This window comes from Lathyrus oleraceus, chromosome 6 (genome assembly GCF_024323335.1).
Source record: "Lathyrus oleraceus cultivar Zhongwan6 chromosome 6, CAAS_Psat_ZW6_1.0, whole genome shotgun sequence".
In the NCBI taxonomy this organism is placed as follows: domain Eukaryota; kingdom Viridiplantae; phylum Streptophyta; class Magnoliopsida; order Fabales; family Fabaceae; genus Lathyrus; species Lathyrus oleraceus.
Genome location: NC_066584.1, coordinates 433,058,674 through 433,083,598, shown reverse-complemented (window position 1 = coordinate 433,083,598; position 24,925 = coordinate 433,058,674). Strand labels below are relative to the sequence as shown.

The 24,925-nt window shown below is 33.1% G+C and overlaps 1 protein-coding gene across 1 annotated transcript; it reads left to right on the top strand.

Annotated features, from left to right (window-relative positions):
* The first annotated feature begins 7,060 nt into the window (after window positions 1–7,060).
* LOC127093073 (leucine-rich repeat receptor protein kinase EMS1) lies at window positions 7,061–11,321 on the top strand. The gene has a single exon (XM_051031972.1). The coding sequence runs from the start codon at window positions 7,314–7,316 to the stop codon at window positions 11,130–11,132; it is 3,819 nt and encodes a 1,272-aa protein (XP_050887929.1). The 5' UTR covers window positions 7,061–7,313; the 3' UTR covers window positions 11,133–11,321.
* The last annotated feature ends 13,604 nt before the right edge of the window (window positions 11,322–24,925 follow it).

Below are 24,925 nucleotides of genomic sequence, written 5' to 3'. Positions count from 1 at the left end.
ATTTTCTGATTGGCTTGATTTTCTTCCATGATGAGGTTTGACATGATAGATGAGGCTTATACAAGCATGAATGAACTCCTTCAAATCAATTCTATCCATCAAATCATTGATTAAATCAACTGTTGACCAAGTTTGACTTTTCTAGGGTTTTGAATGACTGGACCACTTCTGATGAATTCCAAACCCTAATTCCTTGAGAACCTGTTTTCAAATGATGTCCCAAGATGTATGAACTTTTGATTATTGATCATGGTGCCCAAATTCTGCAAGAATGGCCACCATCCATTGCCTTGACTGACTGTTGACTGTCTTTGACCTAATTGCTTCATCTGCAATCAACAAGGTTAGACTGACAATATTTTTGTACTTTTTGAATGATAAACATATGAAAGCAAAGATATACAAATGCAAAGTATGCTTGGTGATCAAGAAGCAACCCACAAGGCAATCTACCCACTAGGAGGACAGCTAGGGTATGCAATGATCCTTGAGGTCATGATATGATATGATATGGGCCATGAGGGATCTTAGGGCCCAAAATTGGGGTCTTACATGCCTTTGTATGTGAAGAACTCTCTTTGCTGAGGAATTTGTCGATCCTATAAACGAAATCGAGCATTTCTTACGTGAGAAACGACGAAATCTAAGACAGCAAGAGATAGATCAACCAATAATTGACACTAAGCCTCTTAAGGATTATATGATTCCTACTGAAGAGGAAATGCACTACAATATTGTACACCTGCCGATAGCTGCGAATAATTTTGAACTCAAACCATTTTTGATAGGTATGGTCCAACATGACCAATTTTCAGGGCTGCCTTCAGAAAGCCCGAACCTACATATATCTCTCTTTGTTGATAATTATGGTATTATAAAGGCTAATGGAATTGACCAAAACTCCATCCGCCTCAGGTTATTACCTTTCTCGTTAAAAGTCCGTGTGCGGGCTTGGCTTCAATCATTGCCTACCAATTCAATAACCTCTTGGGCTCGATTAAAAGTTGCCATTCTTGTGCGATATGTTTCGCCAAGAAAAATAAAACAAGTAAAAATGAGATTAACAATTTTATACAGGAATATGGGGAATCTTTGTTAGACGTACGAGAGCGTTAAAGACTCATTGAGATTGTGCCCATTCTACTTGCTTGAAAAATGGATGGTTATTCATACCTTCTATAAGGGTCTCCTTTACTCCATAAGGATTATCTTAGATGCAGATTCTGGCGGAACCATCATGAATAGCCCCGAAGATGTGGCATATAATTTAATAGAAGATATGCTAAATATCACAACTCATGGGGAAGTGTGCAACAAGTCACCGTTAAATCTATCCCTAAAACTCGTAGACTTTATGAAATGAGTATGTTTAACCATATGAATGCAAAGATGGATGCTCTCAACCAAAAAATTAATAGTCTGAGCATCACGCCTTCTGCATCTGTTTCACCTATCCTCCTTGCTTCTGTTGCCCCCACTACTATCTATTGTGAGATATTCGGAATAAACGAGTACACTGCTAGTGATTGTCAAATGGTTCTCACTGACGAATCCATCCAAGACAATGTTAAATTTGTGAATAATAATCAACGAAATAGTCTTCATTCTAATACCTATAAATAAGAGTGGCGAGACCACCCAAATTTTTCATATAAGAACAACCAACACTATGACAAATAACACTTTTTATGACAAAACTTTCACCTCGAACATGCCAAAAACTGAGTGTATAGGTCCTGGGAGCGATATGTTTGATTTCATTAATAAGTCTAACACAATTGTCAAAATATATTTTGTTTAATGACTCTTGAAAATGGCTCCGGAGAAATCAATCATCAAGAGAAAAAGAGAATTTAACATTGAATCATCATAAGTATCATGTGATCGTAACAAGTTCAAAAGCCTTACTTATGAGAAGATGTACAACCATCTGAGAGATATACAATTAATTATTCAAATCAAGGTGCAGTTGGAAGACCTAATAAAGTTTTTATGTTTTGTACTAGAACATGATAACTGAGGATGGAATGTCTTGGCGTACCTGCCTGAAGAAATTAATCTTGATATCATCAAAAATAATTACGCTAATGCCAAACCTTCTGATGATGATACCATGATATCAAGAGTATTTTGAGTTAGTGGAAGACATATTCTATATGATAAGGAGATCATTCATAAGTACCTAAAAGACACTTTCATGTAGAACCCAAATGAGGCAGACCCATTCTTAAGGGAAGTCACAATAAACATATGAAATAGGATAACTGAATGATCTATATAATTTAAAAGAATCAACCTCACATAAAATCTCAAATGTGGTTGACCTTTATTTTGCCCAACATCACCCCTAAATAGAACACCTCCTCAACAACCCTCAAATCAGCCCAACTCATCTGGTACATTATGACTAAGCAGAAGATAAATATATCCAAAGTCATATCAGATATAATTTAGGAAATTGTACACCTGATTTCAGAACCTCCTTTAAACTTTCTTGGATTGATTACTGGATTTTGCAGAATTTTTGAAGTACACGTACCTGACTACTACTATCGCTACATAGATAAAAAATGGATGACAAATTTTTTCAACGTTATTGTATGGCAAGAAACATTAGGAGACAAAGTCGTTCAACCATTTCATCTTCAGCACCACAACAAAACCAACATGAGCCTTTGAGTTTGGATGATATGAATCGTAACTTATAAACCTATTTTACTCATGAGTGGAGTTTTTGTGATTCATAATATAGATGTTTGCTTCATTTTTTGTTTTTACAAGAATCCATGAGTAGATTAGAGCTAAGAATCCAATACCCGAACTCTCCCTTTGATCATATGCCAGCCCAAGAAGAATTTGTTTGTGAACTTTAATGTCCTAAAAATAGGACATAATATCAAAAAGGAGTGACACTAGAACATATGAATGATGATGCATGTGGTAGAGGTAGGAACAATACAAACATTTTTTTGTTTTTATGTAGTATGTTACTAATAATTACCACACACAATGAACTTGAGTGTGTCGGTCATTTTGTACAAAGTACATGAGCACACCCAAATTTCCAATAACATTTGAGTATTTTGATGTTAAAAACATTTCCCATTGAATTATGATATGTTTGGATATTAAAATTAAACAAGAAAAATAGGTACAATGAGCTGTAGCAAAAGGCTCGTTGGGCGAGCCCTGACTGTGCCTAACACATTTTGCTGCAATTATAGGTTGATCGGGGATTCTTGGGCTAAGAGATATATCTTTTCAAAATCCAATCCTTGTTTGATGCTTGAGGACATGCAAATATTTTCTGTAGAGGGATGAAATGTAAGTATGATCAAAATCTATACATGTGAAATTTAAATTATTTTCATGAATAATACTTGTTCAATTTGATTTTTAAAAAAAAATTATGTTAAGAGGTTATCATGTAGATGAATTAGTTGATGAATTGAAAATCAAAATGCATTAGAATCATAATATCCATGTTAAGGAAAAAGGTTAAAAACAAATGATATGAAACATATTTTATTCTTTTAAATGTTTCATTCATGATTAATGGTTTTACTATCTGTGAATTATAGCATGGTTATGAATTAGTTGCTTAGAGAAAGTTTGATTTTAATACTGTCTAGTAAAAACATGTTAATCTAAGTCTAGATTCATAAGCCTACTAAAGTGAGGTATGTGCAACCTCATGTTTTATATAAATATTGAGAGTGGATATGCATGTTAACTATGTAGGTTTTCATCCGGCTTTCTATTACCTGATATATTTGAAGTCATGGATATGATTAAGGTATTGTTTGATTTGAGTGAAAACTACTTGACCAAAAAGCTTACCTATTAAGGGTGTGATCATTTGACAACCCCTTTGAGCTTAAAATAATTTTTTTCTTTCAACATCATAACCCTTAGCCAATTAAAGAAAACAATGTTCACCATTTTTTCTTAAGGATACATGAGCACTTGAAAATGTAAGGTATTTCAAAAATAAAGTTGGGGAGAAAAGGAAATGTGTGAAAAAGAAAACCAATTAGTAATGGTAAAAAGAAAGTAAAAGAAAATATGCTTGGGAGAAAAAATAAGGAAAAAGAAATCAAATGTCAAAGCATACAAAAGAAAATCACCAAAATAAAAATGATTGTAAAGAGTGGAATCAAAGAATGAGACTTTTTGAAAAAAATAATGATTTACCAATAAAATTGTGCTATTTTATCTTTAGAATTTTTGAATCCAAATAAAAACTAATATTTTGTAAGCCCGACCACGTTACAACATAAAGAAAGACCTTAATGATCTATGACTAATAATGTATCTTGTGATGTTACTTATATGAAATGTAAAATATTTCTATAGTGTGTGCGTTATCCAAATTATGAGGCAAACACTGACCATTAAGACATACTTATAGTGAGACCATGATTATGACAAATAATTAACTGTTGATATATTCATGTTTTAAAACCATACTTTAGTCAAGCAAGTAGTTTATCTTTATGCCATGGATTGTGGATGTTTATGACGTTTGTCATGAACTTGCATTAAAAAGAATATAATGTGATAAAATATTTTTTTTTAAATTTCTTGACCTAGTCATTTAACATCTCATGAAACATGCATTTAAAAATTTCTAAATTATTTGAATGAATTTTGTTTAAGGAAAAAAACATAAGTTGGGGAGAGTTGATAAGTACCAAAATTATGTAAAATACACAGGCATTTATTAACTTATTTTTTAAGTAATCAATATAAGAACCCCCAAATTATCAACGAAAAGTGATAAAACACATGTTTGCTCTTTTTACTTGCACATTAACCAAAAACAAGTGAAAGAGACTGAAAAACCACAAAGCAACATGCAAAAACCTTGCCAGAGACTAATCCATACAAGTAAGGCTTGCTAGGCCAGGTCAATGGATGCAATAGTCGAGCACAAGCGAGAGAAGATTTCAAAGTTAATTTACTTATCAGTGAAGGAAGAGTTTGTGTGTTAGTCGAAGATAAGCGATGCACTTACCAAGCTAGGGCTAGTTGCAGGGTGAGTTGTCATTGATTATCAAGAAAGAAAGTAGAGGCACTAGGGGAAGATGAGTGGTGCGTCTGACGAGCCTACCTTTGTTAATACTATAAATAGGGGTGTCAGGTTCAGTTTAAAGGGAGTTTTAGTGGATTCAAGGTAGTACATAAATGTAGTAGGTTCACGTTGGTCTCAACATGAGAATATGTGAGGGAAATTAAAGGTTAAAGCGCTGCTCGAGAGATCGATTCTTCGTTCTTAATGCTTGTTTTGAGTTAGCTATATAAAATATGTTGTCATGGTATGACATTTGAGAGGTGACGATCATTACCAGATCCACGTCTCCATCTATTGGATGCTAATGCATAGAGATACATTTAGGTTTAATATCCACACATATACTAATAAGTCATATATGTATTCACTGTTTAAATGTAATGTTGTTGTATTGGTTAATAGAATTGAGATATTATTTTTTAGGTAATACAACTGATATCACGTCATTGATGTCAGAGATGAGCTGCGATGAGAGAAATATGTGAGTGTATTAATTGTTGAGTAGAAGAACATATTATGGACAAATGGTTATACATGAAGATAAGGATGATGAAATCTAACTCAACAAGTTTTCTCACTGTCAAAACCAAAATCTCAATTTATTTTCTGTCATTTTATTTTTCGTAACTAAACAACTATGAACAATCTTTTGTTTAGAATCATAAATATTGTTGAATAGTCTTTAAAACACAACCAATCTTTGTGGATAAAATAATATTGCACTTGTTAATTATAATGCAACACATTCGGTGAAGAACAAGTTGACACTCACTTCTGGACATCATATAGGAGCACGACTTCCACCTATATCTCAATTCTCAATCACATCTTACCCTCATTCAAACTTTAGTCCGGTTTAATCAGAAATGGTTCTAACCATCTTTCCTAAGCGCGACTCTGAGTTACACCTAAATATTCTTCTCATTCATACTGACAATTGTTCCACCTCTCTCAAATACTAACATGAGTATTAGAGTGCTAATTTTACAGATACTTCCTCTGATCATCGAAGTTCATACCTACCGTACCACAAGCTTCGGCGTAGTGGTCAACCTCAATCTCTCACTTACTCATGTTGTTGTAGTACGAAACACCCTTATTAATTATAGAAAATGAGATAATTTTTGTTGTTGGTATAAACTTGATATCCTTTAATGCAATTGCAAAGACGAATCCATTGAGCCAAAGAGAATTATAATAAACAATATAATTTTTCTTCAAGAGAATCTGATTATTAATGAGATACTTAAATTGAATGAAAGTGTATAATAATAAAAAAATTAATTTATATTATAAAGAAATAATTATTTTGAATTAATTAAAAAGTATAAATGAAATACTTTTATGGGATAATGAATAATAAATAATATATTTGTAAAATATTCAATACTTAACATTTTCATACAATATTTAATATATTTTCAAATTTGTGCACATATAATGATATAAGAAGTATTAATATTATTAGAGTCATTTAAATTTTTTGTACATTAACCACAGTTTAATTATAAAAACAAAATACTGAAAAATCAACTAATACTGTAATACTTAAACTTAATAAAAATAATACAACAAAAATATTAATTTTTTCTATTATTCATATAACTTTAAATTTATATAAAATAAAGATATTTTTGAGGATGTATAAAGAGAATTATTGAAGGATGTATAAAATATTTTGATCGGAGGTAAGGGTAATACTTCGTTTCATTAACACTGCATTAACGATTAACCTCTTCTTATTTTTTGGTAAAATAGTTTCTCTTTTTAAATTATTTTTTATTAAAAAAATAGTTTCTCTTTTGATATAACATTAGTCTCTTTTCTTTTTGACCCGTATGACATTAGTCATTAATACATAGCCTTCTTTGTCTAAAAAAACATTTAATATAGGGTATTTTCTAAAAAGAAAAAAGTGTATAAGGCGTGTCTATGAGAGAAAGGATTTATTTGCCGTTATGAAGGTTGAAATCACGTGCGATGCGTGCTTCCTTCTGACACGTCCTTCTTCTTTTAGCACTACTTCACTGTACAACCTTTCTCTCTCTTCTTTTCATATTTCATAACACCACCACCAACAACATTAACAATGGTTTTCAATTTTCATGCTTCTTCTACTACTATTTCACTACACCACTTTTCTTCATTTCTCTTCAATGGCATTTTTTGCATGTTCAACTACCAAATAATAATAATACCTTAGGAATAACAACTCTCATTTCCTCGTTTTCACTCTTCCATGGCTTTTTCTTTTAAGATTATTGTTCTCTCGTACCTTGTGGTGTTCCAGTTCTGTTACGCAGTTGAAGATAAACATGAACAAAACCCAGAAAAGCTTTCGCTGCTTTCTTTTAAAGAGTCTCTTCAAAACTCGAACTTTCTTTCTTCATGGCACTCTGCAACTCCTCACTGTAACTGGGTTGGTGTCACGTGTCAACTCGGACGAGTCACCTCGCTCTCTCTTCCTTCTCATTACCTTAAAGGCAATCTCTCTTTGTCTATTTCGTCTCTATCTTTTCTTACTGTCATCAACCTTGAAGATAATCAGTTTTCCGGCGAAATCCCCGGTGAGGTTGGTCGGTTGTTACAACTGAAGACTCTTAGACTCGGTTCTAACTCGTTCACCGGGAATATTCCACCGGAGTTTGGGCGGTTAACGAAGCTACACACGCTTGACCTCTCCGGAAATGCACTAGACGGAGAAATACCGGAGAGTTTCGGGAACTTGACCAAGCTTCAGTTTCTGGACCTTAGTAACAACATTCTATCAGGTTCTCTTCCGTTAACTCTTTTAACCGGAACACTCTCTTTGATTTCTGTTGATATTTCGAACAACTCGTTTTCCGGCGAACTTCCGTCGGAAATCGGAAACTGGAAGAATCTCACTGCACTTTACGTTGGGATAAACAAGTTGTCTGGTACATTGCCTAAGGAGATTGGAAAGCTTTCGAAGCTTGAAATTTTGTATTCACCTTCTTGCTTGATCGAAGGCCCATTACCTGAAGAAATGGAGAACCTGAAAGCGTTGACTAAACTTGACCTTTCTTATAACCCTTTGAAATGTTCAATCCCAAAGTTTATTGGGAAGTTGAAAAATCTGAAAATTTTGAACCTTGTCTTTTCTGAGCTTAATGGGTCAGTTCCATCAGAGCTTGGAAACTGTTCAAATTTAACTTCTGTGATGCTTTCTTTCAACTCACTTTCTGGTTCACTACCTCAAGAGCTTTCTGCGCTTCCTATAAGAACTTTCTCAGCTGAAAAGAATCTTCTCCATGGACCTTTGCCTTCTTGGCTTGGAAAATGGACTAATGTTGATTCTCTTTTGCTTTCGGCAAATCGATTTTCGGGTGTGATTCCGCCGGAGCTTGGGAATTGTTCTGTGATGGAGCATCTCAGTTTGAGTAGCAACTTGTTGACCGGTCATATACCTGAGGAGCTTTGTAATGCTGCTTCACTTTTGGAGATTGATCTTGATGATAACTATCTTAGTGGAACAATTGAGAAGGCTTTTGTTAATTGTAAGAACCTTACTCAGTTGGTTTTGATGAACAATCAGATTGTTGGTTCTATTCCGAAGTACCTTTCCGAGCTTCCTTTGATGGTGTTGGACTTGGACAACAACAATTTCAGTGGAAATATTCCTTCTAGTTTGTGGAATTTATCAACTCTGATGGAGTTTTCCGCCGCAAATAACCACTTGGAGGGTTCACTTCCTGTGGAGATTGGGAGTGCTGTAATTCTACAAAGGCTTGTTCTTAGCAATAACCGTCTCAAAGGTACCATTCCGAAGGAAATCGGAAGTCTTCAAAGTCTTTCGGTTTTTAATTTGAATGGAAACATGCTTGAAGGAAACATTCCGATTGAGCTTGGTGATTGCGTTTCACTCACTACATTGGACCTTGGAAACAATCAACTCAATGGCCCTATTCCGGACAAATTGGTGGAACTAAGTGAATTACAGTGCTTAGTACTTTCTCACAATAATCTTTCAGGGTCTATTCCTTCGAAGGAATCCTTGTATTTTCGACAACTTACGGTTCCTGATTTGAGCTTTGTTCAACACCTTGGTGTGTTTGATCTCTCTCACAATAGATTGTCTGGCACCATACCTGATGAATTGGGAAGCTGTGTAGTAGTTGTGGATCTATTGCTTAGCAACAACATGCTTTCCGGGAGCATTCCGAGATCACTCTCGCGTTTGACGAATCTAACAACTTTGGATTTGTCTGGAAACTTGTTGTCAGGTTCCATTCCAGCAGAGCTTGGAGATGCTGTCACACTCCAAGGTTTGTATTTGGGACATAATCAACTCTCAGGTACCATTCCTGGTAGTTTCGGAAAGTTAACTGGTTTGGTGAAGCTGAATTTGACAGGAAATATGTTGTTTGGTTCAATTCCAATTAGTTTTGGGAACATGAAGGAGTTAACTCACTTGGATTTGAGCTATAACGTGCTCAGCGGCGAACTTCCATCAATTATGTCAGGCGTGCAAAGCCTTGTCGGTCTTTACGTGCAGAATAACAGGCTTTCAGGCCAAGTGGGGGAGCTTTTCTCAAACTCCATGACATGGAGGATCGAGACAATGAATTTAAGCCACAATTGCTTTGACGGAAACTTGCCGTGGTCTTTGGGAAATCTTTCATATTTGACGAATTTAGATCTTCATCAGAATCAGTTGACCGGTGAGATTCCTTCAGACCTTGGGAATCTAATGCAACTCGAGTATTTTGATGTTTCGGATAATCATTTATCTGGAAAGATTCCAGAGAAGCTATGCAGCCTAGTTAATTTGAATTACCTAGATTTGTCGCAAAACAGATTGGAAGGGCCTATTCCAAGAACTGGTATTTGCCAAAACCTTTCAAGGGTTCGATTTGTGGGAAACATAAACCTTTGTGGCCAGATGTTGGGTACAAATTGTGAGGTCAAAAGCATCAGTAGATATGCATTGTTTAATGCATGGAGGCTTGGTGGAATCGCCATTACGGTTATATTAATAACCTTGATCTTTGCTTTTGTTCTGCATAGATGGATTAGCAGAAAGCAACACGATCCCGAGGAACTCGACGATACCAAACTGAATAGTTATTTGGATCAAAATCTTTACTTCTTGAGCAGTAGCAAATCAAAGGAACCTTTGAGTATCAACGTGGCAATGTTTGAGCAGCCTCTTTTGAAATTAACTTTGGTTGATATCCTCAAAGCTACCGATAATTTCAGCAAGACAAACATAATCGGAGACGGAGGTTTCGGAACTGTGTATAGAGCTACTTTATCAAATGGAAGAACAGTTGCCGTGAAGAAGCTTAGTGAAGCTAAAACGCAAGGTCATCGCGAGTTCATGGCGGAAATGGAAACCTTAGGAAAGGTAAAGCATCAAAACCTAGTTTCATTGCTTGGATATTGCTCAATGTGTGAGGAAAAACTCCTTGTTTATGAATACATGGTAAATGGAAGCTTAGACCTTTGGTTGAGGAATAGGACCGGGGGGCTCGAGATCCTCGATTGGAACAAACGTTACAAAATTGCAACCGGCGCGGCAAAAGGACTGGCTTTTCTTCATCACGGTTTCATACCTCACATCATTCATAGGGATGTGAAAGCCAGCAACATTTTACTAAACGAGGATTTTGAGCCAAAAGTCGCCGACTTTGGACTTGCAAGATTGATCAGTGCTTGTGAAACTCATATCTCTACGGATATTGCTGGAACATTCGGCTACATTCCACCGGAGTACGGACAGAGTGGAAGATCAACAACAAGAGGCGATGTCTACAGTTTCGGTGTCATTTTGCTTGAACTGGTGACTGGAAAAGAACCGACGGGACCAGATTTCAAAGAGATTGAAGGCGGAAACTTGGTTGGATGGGTTGGTCAGAAGATCAAGAAGGGTCAGGCTGCTGTTGTTCTTGATCCAACAGTTCTCGACGCTGATTCGAAGCAGATGATGCTTCAAATGCTGCAGATTGCTTGTGTTTGTCTCTCTGATAATCCAGCAAACAGGCCTACCATGTTTCAAGTGCACAAATTCTTGAAGGGGATGAAAGGAGATGAGTGATTAATTTATAACTAGTTTTAATTATGTCATTGTAGTTGATGTAGTATTAATAGTAGTGCACACTTTTTCTAACATAAGCTTAGAGTTGAATAATCTATAATCTAGATTATATGCTTATTAGAAGTTCTTGTTTGCAAAATAATATTATGTATTTGTTGAGTTTGTGCATAATATGAGAAATATCTTGAATGCTTTGTCCAAGCAATATTATTCTAAAAATTTATGTGATTTTCACCAGTCAAGGATTGCGTGTGATGCAAGTCATGTTTCTCAAAGTCTATGATAATTGTTGAAACAACTAGCAACTATCATTTCTACAAAATAGGGCATGAGTGCTTCTTTATGACAAAACAATAGTTAGAATTGTTTGGAAGAAAGTTATAAATAAAAGAATTTGTGAACAAAATTTCCATTTAGGTAATACATTTACGAAATTAGTATTGAGAATGATTGAAAATATACATGTTGAAAAAAATCCAACATTGTTTAGTTTTATAAATGAAGAGAGGGTCCAAGACTATATATAAAAAACAAATTTTTTAAAGTATCACATCACTTAGTTTTGTGAAAGAAGAGGAAGTCCAAGACTATATATATGATTCAAGTTCTTCATTCCAAGATGCATAAGTCAAAATCACTTTAAGTTTGTATTTGACTTTCTTTGCTCTCTTATACTCTTGTATTAAAGTGTTGTGAGATATAGTTAAATATTTGTTTTGAAGGATGTGAATGTACTGGGGTCTGGGTTAGTTGAGGGTATATTATGTGTTAGTAACAATTTTTACATAGTGTTATTCTTTTATTGTCTATTGACAACGATCATGGTTTTTCTTTGATTTTGAAATTTCCACATTATGTTCTTGTGTTGTGATTGTGTTCCTCTTTTTTCTCCATGCTTTGTTTTTCTTCTAACAACTAGTATCAGAGCTTTTGGTTCGATCCAGGGATAAGTATTTTTAGTTTGCTATGTGGTTGCAGTTTTGTCTGAACTTCCACATCAAAAAAGAAGGTTAGTGTTGTGAAAGAGTTGTTGAGCCCCAGTCACAAATTTCGCTGTGCAGTTTGGGATAGAGAAAATTGATGAATTTTTTTTTGACTTATGAAAAATTCAAATAAAAGATGTGTTGATACAATCAAAATTACGTAAGATGCATTTTTTTTATTATGTATGATTTCAATCTTCTCAAAGCTTTCAATATTAATATACACTATACAATCTCCTCGAGCTCCTTTGATCAAAAAGGTTTTTTGGCAACCCCTAATTTTAAGTGGTTTAAATGCTACGATGGAGGTTACAACTATGATACCTCTAAAATAACTTCTGCATTAGTAAGGTCTATTAATTCGAACCTAGTTCGTTAGTTACTACATGAGTATATATAATAACTACTTGTGTGTAGTTTTGGAACAACTTTTTCATAACAGAACTTTATTTTATTCAATATTCATTACTCTCTTTCTTCTCTTCCACTCCAATACTCTCTTTATCTTTCTCTAAAATAACGTCTGCATTAGTAAGGTGTGATAACACAAACATATGGTATCACGAGACTGGTTCTGATCAAGAGTCAATAGTGATTGTAGCTATGGTTGGAATAGGAGGCAACAACTTCCCTGTAAATATTCCAGTTATTGATGGCAAGAATTAGGAAAATGGTGCATTCAAATGAGAGTCATCTTCAATGTTCAAGATGTGTCTGAGTATGTAGCAGATGTGCTTCAACCGCTATCAGAAAATGCCATTGATGCTTAGAAATCGGCATACAAGAAATTCAAGAAGAAAGATCACAAGGCTCTATTTTACATTCGAAAGAAGCATGGGATATGTTGGAAAAATATTATGGTGGAGATGCAAAGGTAAAAAAGGTGCGCCTTCAGTCTTTGAGAAATCAATATGAAATGCTGCATATGAAAGATGGCGAATCAAGATCAGATTTATTCACAAGGGTTCAAGAATTAACTAGTCGAATGAAGAATTATGGAGAGACATTGACAGAGCAAATGAAGGTCGAAAAGGTACTTCGAAGTCTCACTCCTCAATATGACATGATAGTAATAAAAATTGAGGAAACCAAAGATCTGGAAACAATGAAGATGGAGGATCTGCAAGAATCTCTTGAAGCCAGAGAATTGAGACTGAATCAAACAGAGACAAATAAAGATTCTGACAGACCTTGATTTCTCATTCAAGAAAGGGAGGTTATGATGAAATGAAGAGAAGGTGGAAGCAGAGAAAAGGAAAGCACCAGAGAGAAGCCATGCCAGATAGCAAAGAGAAAAAGAAGCTTGAAGAAAAATTTGAATCCTTAAAAGGAGGAGGAGGATCTAGCAAATTTCAAAACAAGAAAAAATTTAAAGACAAGAGAAAGATTGAATGCTCACATTATGAGAACTATGGTCACTTTACTTCAGATTGTTGGTTTGGAAAGGGAAAGCAAAAGACTGGTGCAGAGGAAGCTAACATGGTGCAAGATGATTCAGATTCAAATCCTGTCATGTTGATAATAACAACCTCTGAAGGGGCTCCAACTTCTGATATGTGGTACTTATATTTTTGTTGTTCTAACCACATGACATAACACAAGGAGTGGTTGACATAATTTAACTCAAATAAGAAGACAAGTGTGAAGCTGGCAGAAGCTTAGTTCCTGAAAGCATGGGGAAGATTGTCATACAAAGAAAGGAAGGCAAAACATCATTGATAGAAGACGTGCTATTTGTCCATGGTATGCAATGTAATCTACTGAGCATTGGTCAGCTGGTTAAGAAAGGATTCTCAATAATCATGGAAGGAGGCTCACTGAAGCTATATGACAAGAAGAAAATAATGGTTTTAAAATCAACTCTGACAAGAAACAGAATCTGGAAGGCTAGCTTGAAGGCATCAGAATCACATTGTCTTTACTCATTAATTCCTAAGGAAGAAAGCTAGATTTGGCACAAAAGGTATGAGCATCTGAACTTTAGAAGTCTAGACAAGTTGAATACTATGAAGTTAGTAGAAGGATTTCCTAAGATAGTGACACCTGATAAAGCATGTGACATGTGCATGCTTGGGAAGCAAAGTAGGTTACCTTTTGTGAAGCAATTATCAATGAGAGCCAAACATGTACTGAGTGTAGTTTCATTTGACATTTATGATCCTTTATTAACCCTTTCTTACTGAGGAAGCAAGTACTTCATCTCATTTGTGGATGAATTCAGTAGAATGTTGTGGGTGTACCTGATAAATACCGAAGGAGAAGCTTTAAACATGTTCAAAAGGTTTAAGACTATGGCTAAAAAACATAGTGGAAGACTGAGTAAGATACTTCAGACAGATGGAGGAGAGGAATACAATTCCCATGAATTCAAACAATTCTAACATGAAAGTGGCATCTTGCATGAAGTAACCCCCTACACACCTCAACACAAAGGTATGACCGAAAGAAGGAATGAAAGCTTGGTTGAAATGGATGGGAGCATGCTGAAACAAAAGTCATTGCCTCATAAATTCTAGGGTGAAACAGTGTCTACTGCTGCTTATGTTCTAAATAGATGTCCTACCAGGAATTTAAAGAATCAGGTTCCAGAAGAATGTTGGTCAGGAAGCAAGCCTTGCATCACTCATCTCAAAGTATTTGGATCATTATGCTATAGGCATGTGCCAGATGAAAGAAGAACCAAACTTGAAGATAATAGTGAACATATGATATTAGTTGGTTACCATCCAACTAGAGCATATAGGTTATATAATCCAGTTACTGAGAAATTGGTGGTTAGTAGAGATGTAATCATCAGAGAAGCAGAATCCTGGGATTGGAACCAAGGTGGAGAAAGAATAAAAGTGGTTCCAACGCAGGCTCCAATGCAGTTTGGTTATGATGAAGTGAATCCAGTATTAACTAAGACTTCAGTTGATGTAGTGAATTCTATACAAAGGGTAAGACCAACCACAAACCGACAGATACCTGCGAGGCTGAATGATTATGAAATTGTACCTGACAATATAATGGATAAGGAAGGAGAAATAATACACTTGGCAATGTTAGAAGGTGCAAAACCACTAAATTATCAGGATGCAATGCAAGACAAAGTGTGGAAAGATGAAATTAAGGAGGAACTCAGCTCAACTGAAAAATGTGGCACATGGAAACTAACTCAACTATCAGAAAGGAAGAAGTCAATTGATGTGGAGTGATTTTTCAAAGTAAAGCTGAGTCCAGAAGGAATAATAGTGAAGTAAAAAGCGAAACATGTGGCAAAGGGGTTCCTTCAAAGATAAGGTATGGATTACTCAAAGGTATTTGCACCAGTGGCAAGGCATGAGACTATAAGACTTGTAGTAACATTAGCTTGCAGTAGAAGGTGGAATTTGTCACACATGGATGTAAAATATGCCTTTCTAAATGGTCCTCTTGATGAATAGGTATATGGGTCTCAACCTCCAGACTTTGAAGTAAAGGGAAAAGAACATATGGTGTATAAACTATAGAAGACTTTGTATGTTTTGAAGCAGGCACCAAGAGTCTGGAACAGGAGAATTGATGTTTTCTTCATCAAACATGGCTTTAAAAAATGTTTAGTTGAGTATAGTGTGCATGTAAAATACAAGTAAGGTGAAATACTATTGTTGATATGTTTGTTTGTGGATGACCTCTTGATAACTGGATAATCTCAACTGGAAATTGAAGACCTCAAGAGTAAAATGAACTCAGAATTTGAGATGTCAGATCTGGGTAACTTATCCTACTTCCTTGGTATGGAGTTTCTATACAAAAAAGATGGAATAATCTTGGATCAAGCAAAGTATGCTACTAACTTGCTGAAAATATCCCACATGATGAACTGCGATGATGTTGTGACTCCTGTTGAATCAGGTCAGAAGTTGGAAGAAGGTAATGATGAAGAAATGGTATATACCACCTTGTACAAGTAGATGATTAGATCATTGAGGTATATATGTAATAGTTCGACCATATATCAACTTTGTCATAGGAGTATTAAGCAGATTCATGCATGATCCAAGGAAGTCTCATCTGCTGGATGGAAAAAGTGTACTAAGATACTTCAAGGGAACCTTGAGGCATGGTGTATTGACTGCTTGTCAAGCTGCTTGCATTTAAGCTGTATTGACTGAACTTGGTGTAAACATTCAAGTACCAATCAAGCTTCTGGTTGACAACAAATCTACAATAAACTTAGCAAAGAATCTTGTCTCTCATAGAAAATTCAAGCATATTGAAACTAGATTTCATTACATAAGGGAGCAAGTGAACAAAGGAAGGTTGACAATAAGATATTTTCCTACCAAGAACCAGATTGATGATATTTTGACTAAGGCTATAAAAGGAGAATAATTTTCTAAGCTGAAAATAGATATGTGAATGATTTGATTTAGAGGTCGAAACAACTTCCGGATCGCTAGCCTCTGAAGCTTTGATGACTTATGAATCATCAACCTCTGAAGGTGTCAGAGACTGGAACCACATAGCGTCTGAAGCAACAACCTCTGAAGGAGTTAGAAGAAGAAGCGGCATGGCCTCTAAAGCTTTGATAGCTTCTGAATCATCAACCTCCGAAGGAGTCAGAGGTGGGAACTACTTCTGAACCTCTATCCTATGAAGTAGTTTCTAAAGAGTGGTTGGAGTCTGAAGACGCAAAGTCTGAAGTATCAGTTTCTGATGTGTATCACTTGGTGAAAGTTTGAATTAAGGGAGTGTGTTGTGTATTAATTCAAACTTAGTTAGTTAGTTAGTTACTACATGTGTATATATAATAACTACTTGTGTAATTTTGTAACAACTTTTTCATAATATAACTTTCTCTCATTAAATATTCATTAATCTCTTTCTTCCCTTCCACTCCGATACTCTCTCTATCTTTCTCTAAAATAACTTCCACATTAGTAAGATGTGATAACACCAACAATAGTGAGATTTTAAAGACAAAAATGGAGACTTCATCTTAGTTTTTCCTGTGCATCTTCCTTATTCTTGTTCTACTATAGTTGAGTTGACTGCAATAATTAGAGCAATTGATATTGTTAAAAAGAAAGAATGGACAAAATTTAGGATTAAACCGACTCTCTCTTGATTATGCAAGTCATTTTAAAATAATCTATGGTGCCTTGACAGTTAAAATGCTTCCATTAAAACTAACATTTTTCTTTTTAAAAGAAGAATAACTACGCAATTTTTTTTAATACAAATCTCAAAATTCTCTTATTTTTCTTAATTCCATATCCATTTGGAGATTAGAAATGACTGAGGTTTAGTTTGACTTGTCTTAATTTTTTTTTTGTGTTTTGACATGATTATTTTTTAGAGAAAATGAGTGATGCATTGACAAATTAATTTTATACTTTCAATTAATGACAATCATATATCCCATTAAATTAAATTGAAAATTTTAAACTACTTATATGACATAATAAATAATATACTCTTATTAAATAAACTACTTGTATGACATGATAAAATAATATACTCCTATTGAATGATATTATAAAATTTATTACAGTGTCAGTGCATCACCATTATATATATATATATATATATATATATATATATATATATATATATATATATATATATATATATATATAAGTTTTATTAAAATAATTAAAACAAATATAATATTAGAGAAACAATTAAGAAAATATAATAAATATAGAAGAGAGAAAAATGTATGAGAAATATAAAGATAAAACTTGTGAATTAGAAGTTTAAAAAAAAAAAGTCTAAAAGAGATCATCGAAGTATCTGAGTAATTATTTGTTTTTCTTTTTCTTTCTGTATGTATTAAAAAAGCCTATAACTTTTAGTTTTTTAGAGTGTTAAAAACATATTCTTTAACATACACTATACGCACTCTCTTTTATTAATTAAAATTGTTACATATTCCATCAAATTTATAAATATATTCTCATTTCTTAGTATATTTTATATTTTATATTTTATTATTATTAATTTGAGTTAAACTATAAGAAAAAAAATGGAAAGTTGTAAAAACACAACAATAAAATAGAGGATAAATTGCTTAATTTAATAAATTAGGTTGGAACGTACAACTACACCTATAGATTAGGGATGTAAATTACACTTGATCCTACTTTTATTTTATATACTTGATATATTAGTCATATATACTAAACTATTTCAATTACTTTTTTGGTCAAACGTAAAGGCAAAAGTGAAACAAAATACTCTAATAGTTTTAGGCTCACTAACTGACAAAAGAAAGAAAAAACTACTAGTATTAGTTTTTACTATAAAACAAAAAAAGTCATGCATATTAACAAAAAGACTCAATTACCTAAAACAAAGACAAATCTTTAGCCTCACATTATAGTCAGACATATCCTAAAAAATTTCTATTAGTAGGCTTAGGGTATAAAAATTGTTTTTCTTGTTTTCTCTTTAATAGTCAATTGAGAATGTAAGCTTAGTAGATATGTTCCAAGTCAAGTTGAGCTTAGTTAACTCTTGTTTAAGTGAAACATATATTAAAATATCATACTGTTTTATGCAAAGATCATTTGTATGAATAGTACTTAGATCAAACATGATTGACCTACTTCTAACCTACTGTTTTAACAACTACATTTTAAAACCATGCAAAAGTCACTTATTTACAAGTTTATGACCTTTTCTCTTTGCCACACAATTCAGTATTCAAAATTAATTTTGGATAAACTTTTTTACTATTGAGAGAATAATAAACAGTTTATAAAATATTCTTTGGACCAATAAATTGAATTTGTTATGGACTTATACCTAGTCCAACTACGATCCAATGGGCTTCTATGACCTGGCCCGATTATTGAAGCCTCCGTGACAAGATTTTACAATACAATACTATAAAAATAACTGTTGTCTAAATTATTCTCTATGATCAATTGAGTGATGGGAAGTATAAAGAGTTTAATAGAAAGAAGAGTAGTTTAAATATTATAATATAATAGAAAATAAGTTGTTAAAATATATTTATATTTAGTCATTGTAGGGAGTACACGATTCATTACAATAAGCTACTAAGCTTTAAATATCAATATGAGTCTGTTGGGAATATTTTATTTGATATATTTTGGTGGACCGGAGTACATGTGAAGAAAAAGGTACTTGTGAATTTTTTTATTGATTCACATGAGAGAAGACCGATACTTAGGCCGGACAATGTTCTGATGTATGTGTGAGTTGGAGGAAAACATGCTTGTGTGGACTTGACTGAAGTTTTTTCATTGGTGAGACTGAGGACTTGAGGTTTTACTGTGGAACATACAACTTTCAAAGTTGTTTAAAGTAAAATGGTCAAATATGAGAAAGCGTATTTAGACAATCGATATGTTTTTATTCTATTTACTTTTGACACTTTAGTTTTGATATTTTACATAGAATCTATAGGCTTATGAATATAAATTTTATAATCCTTTAGTTTATTTTTAAGTGTTGTTTTTGTAAATAAATTTCTCTTTAGTTGTCATTTTCAAAATTAAAAATAAGAATGATTATAGTTTTGTCCCATAACTATTTATTATGGAGAGAGAGAAAAAAATATATCAAAGGATACTATAGACAAAAGAAAAGTCATAATTTAAAAAGTAACAATAATTATTAATTTTTTTAATATATATAAAAAATAAAAAAATAACAATTAAAAAGAAATATTTTTTTTAAAATGATTGATTTTTTCATTCAAAATGGAATAGTCATATATCTTGTTTCTCGTTTATCTTCTATTTAGATATAAAATTTATTATATGTGTTTGTTTGATAAGATTTAGTCATTCATATTTTTATTTCACTCTAAATGAAGTATATGTTAATAAGGAAGTAAAAATCAACCTATAACTAGAGGTGACACCATATTGATTTGGGTCGGTCCAACATGTTCAGAGGTATAAAGCAAGATTTTTAATGAGATTTTTTTTTTAAAAAAAAATAACTTTATATTATAATATAAGTCTTATATTTGATTTTTTTAATAACTTTATATTATAATATAAGTTATATTTGATATTTTTTTATGAATTTGCATGTTGCCCGACAATAGTAAAGTTGAATCAATTTTTAAAAAAATATGAATAAATATATTTTTTATCCTTTTATTTTGACTAAAATAAGAATTTAGTTTACCATTTTAAAACTCAACGTTTTACCCCCTATTTAACATGTCTTGTAATTCTTTTGGTCTCCCTTTAATTATGTAATTATGACATATTCAATTTTTTCTCGTCCTACAAGTAGTGATCCATTTAAAATAAAAGAGTTTCTCAAAATAAATCATCTATTTTAATTTTTGATGCATTTTTTTCTAATTTTATCCTTTAATTACTATTACTTTCATCATTCTCAATACATGATAAATATACTTTAGTAAAAATATCATTCAATCTCTTTCATTTCTTTTTAATTTATATGAAATGATCAACTGAATTACTCGTTGTGGGACGGAGGAAATATAAATTAAAATTAAACTTAAAAAACAAGTCAATTAATATATATATATATATATATATATATATATATATATATATATATATATATATATATATATATATATATATATATATATTATTAAAGATTGAGTAGAAGGTAAACTTTTCATACTTTTTTGTGTGAATGTAAGTGGGGTTTGAATTCTGTATTGATAAGATCATCGATAGATGAGAACATATGTCGTTGTTTTTATGAGTATGCTATGTACAAAGTAATTTGATAGTTTCTTTGTATTTGTTCATAATGGGATAATGAAATTTAATGTTTCTTCTTTTATGCAAATAATTAAATTTTTTTTGTAATGTGTTTAGCTTCTGAGAAAAAAATGCAATCACTTTGATTGGTTTAGTAAAAAATAAATTAGTGGGCAAAAGAAGTAATATTATCGTCAGTCAAAAGAATCGATGATGAAAAGAGAAAGGTTAATGTAGCTAAGATAAAAGATGAGGAAATGAAGATGATGGAGTTGTTGAAGACACAAATGAATTTGCATTTGATCATTGTTATGAGAAAGCAAAGCATAGAGAAAAAAGAGGAACATAATACAACACAGGAGATTAACGTGGAAACTCCAAAATCGGAGAAAAAACCACGACTGTTGTCAAATGACAACCAGAAAATAATACTATTTCAAAATTGTTACAACACATAGACTACCATCAACCACCCCAAGGCCCAAATACAAACACACTCTCCAAAGAAAATATTTAACTACCCCTCATAACACTCTAAAACAAGAGTATAAGAGAAAATATAAAAAGTCAAATACAAGATTAAAGTGTTTTTGACTGGTGCATCTTGGAATGAAGAACTTGAATCCTATATATAGACTTGGACTCCCCATTCCTTCACAAAGCTAAGTGATTTAGGACTTGAAAGAACTTGTATCTTATATATAACATTGGACTCTCTTTTCATTCACAAAACTAAGCAATGTGAGACTTCTTCAACATGTATATTTTCAACCAACCCCAACAATAACAACATAAGAGATTAACGTGGGAACTCCAAAACTGGAGAAAAAATCATAATCATTGTCAAATGACAACTAGAGAATATTACTATGTGAAAATTGTTGCAACACATAGACTACCCTCAACCACCCCATAGCCCTAATACACCCATACTCTCCAAAACTAATATTTAACTACCCTTCACAATACTCTAAAACAAGAGTATAAGAGAAAATATAATAAGTAAAATATAACCTTAAAGTAGTTTTGACTTGTGCATCTTGGAATGAAGAACTTGAATTATATATATATATATATCCATGGACTCTCTTTTCCTTCACAAAACTTAGTGATGTGGGACTTGAAAGAACTTGTATCCTATATATGGCCTTGGACTCTCTCTTTATTCAAAAAACTAAATGATGTGGGACTTCTTCAACATGTATATTTTCAATCAACCCCAACAATATCCACCTTGATTGAAAATAATACATAAGTTTTCATTGTCTTCACCGATAATCATACTCCACCATAAAGAGTATAGTCACTTAAAGCTACACCAATCCAAGAATTTTCACACTATCTTCATCGACAGTCATAGTTTTAAAAAACTATCATATCCACCCAAAGAAGAGTATACTTCACTTGAAGTTAAACCACTTTAATAATTTTCACATTGTCTTCACCTACAATCATAGTTTTAAAACTATCATACTCCACCTAAATAAAAGTAAACTTCATTTGAAGTTAAACCACTTAAAGAATTTTCCCATGTCTAAAACTAGGTTGAAACTTTATGGTGCAACTTTCGTGTTGGTCGGAAGCTCTTCAACCATCGACATAGTCTCACAACACACTTTGCATCAATGCCCATGTGTTAATACGCTAGATATAACTCGTCCTTTTTCATGACAACAGAAATGTCATGAGGACAAACTTCTCAATTTTCAGAGAATATCATACTCTCTCACGGCGAGAGAGACTTTGCTAGCATTTAACTCAGAGCTCTTCTCTGACGCTTCTCCATCAGGACACTTATACTTTATATGTCCAAGCTTTTCATATTTCCAACATCACATCCATTTCATTGTTTTTCTTCATATACGACCTTCCTCTAACAACCAACAATGAGTTTGATGAAGTATCTCCTCACCTTTCAATATGCTTTCTTCAGAAATAATCGTATTAGCAACTTCTTCAAGGCTCAAAGTTTCCTTCCCATATATTAAAACAGGTTTAATATGCTCATAGGGAGATGGAAGAGACCATATGAGTCTCAAATCTTTATCTTCATCAGTAATCTTAACTTCAATCATTTATAATTTAGAAATAATACCATTTAGAACACTTAGATGATCAGATACTTTCATATGGTCATCCATACGCAAGCTATGAAACTTCTCCTTCAACAATAGACGATTTGATATACCCTTTCCTTGATATATCCCTTCAAGTTTATCCTAAATCTCTTTGGCTGATGATCTATCCAGAACATTCGTAAGAATATTCTTATCCAAAGACACGTGGATTGTACTCGAAGCTCTTAAATCTAGTTCCTTCCACTTCTCATTGTCCATGTTAGAAATGCTTCCTTTGAAGACCTTGTGTAATCCTAATTGTATTAAAACATCTTTGACTTGAATTTTTCACAAGGAAAAATTAACTATTCCATCAAATATCTCTAATTAAATCTTCATACACTTGAAAAACTTGACATTTCAACCAAAACATTTCCTGCATCAAAAAAAAATTCTCAACCAACACGGAGTATAAAACTTCTTTTTTGATATGGAAGATCAGTCAAAACTGCAACTACAAAGCATACTAAAAAAATTTATACCCCACCAAACGAAGGCTCTTGATACAAGTTGTTAGGAAAAAAAACATAGAGAAAAAAAAAGGAACACAATAACAACACAGGAGATTAACGTGGAAACATCAAAATTGGATAAACAACCATGACCTTTGTCAAATGACAACCAGAGAATAACATAATGTGAAAATTATTACAACACATTGACTACCCTTAACCACCCCATGGCCCCATTACACCCACACTCTCCAGAGCAAACATTTCACTACCCCTCACAACACTCTAAAACAAGAGTATAAGAGAAAATATAAAAAGTCAAATACAACTTTAAAGTGTTTTGACCGGTGCATCTTGGAATGAAGAACTTGAATCCTATATATAGCCTTGGACTTCCTCTTTCTTCACAAAACTAAGCGATGTGAGACTTGAAAGAACTTGTATCCTATATATAACCTTGGAATCTTTCTTCATTCACAAAACTAAGCATTGTAGGACTTCTTCAACATGTATATTTCCAATCAAACCCAACAATCTCCACCTTGATTGAAAATAATACATAATCTTTCATTGTCTTCACTGATAATCACACTCTATCATAAAGAGTATAGTCACTTGAAGCTACACCACTCCAATAATTTTCACATTGTCTTCACCAACAATCATAGTCTTAAAAAACTATCATATCCATCCAAAGAAGAATATACTTCACTTGAAACTAAACCATTTCAAGAATCTCCACATTGTCTTCACCGACAATCTTAGTCTTAAAACTATCATACTCTACCTAAATAAGAATATACTTCACTTGAAGTTAAACCACTTCAAGAATTTTCCCATGTCTAAAACTAGGTTGAAAATTCATGGTGCAACTTTTGTGTTGGTCGGGAGCTCTTCAACCATCAACGTAATCTCACAATACACTTTTCATAAATGCCCATGTATTAATCCACTTGCAATAACTCGTAATTTTCCATGACATCAATAATTTCATGAGGACACACTTCTCGATTTTCAGAGAAGATCATCCATTGCTAGCATTTGACTCAGAGACCTTCTCTAACGCTGCCCCATCAAGACACTTATACTTTATATGTATAAGCTTTCCATATTCCCAACATCTCACACCAATTTCTTTATTTTTATTCACATACGACTTTCCTCTAGCAACCAACACTGAGTTTAATGAAGTATTATCCTCATCCTTCAATTTTCTTTCTTCAGCAATAATCTTACTAGCAATTTCTTCAAAGCTCAAAGTTTCCTTCTCATATATTAAAACAGATTTAATATGCTCATAGGAAGATGGAAGAGATCATATGAGTCTCAAAGCTTTATCTTCATCATTAATCTTAACTCCAATAGTTTCTAATTCATAAACAATACCATTTAAAACACTTAGATGATTATATACTTTTGTATGTTCATCCATACGCAAGTTATGAAATTGCTACTTCAATAATAAACGGTTTGATATACCCTTTCCTTGATATATCCCTTCAAGATTCTGCCAAAGCTCTTTGACTGATGACGTACCAAGAACACTCACAA

What these genes read in the sequence shown, in the direction of transcription:
- LOC127093073 (XM_051031972.1), top strand. Translation starts at nt 7,314, where the DNA reads ATGGCTTTTTCTTTTAAGATTATTGTTCTCTCGTACCTTGTGGTGTTC.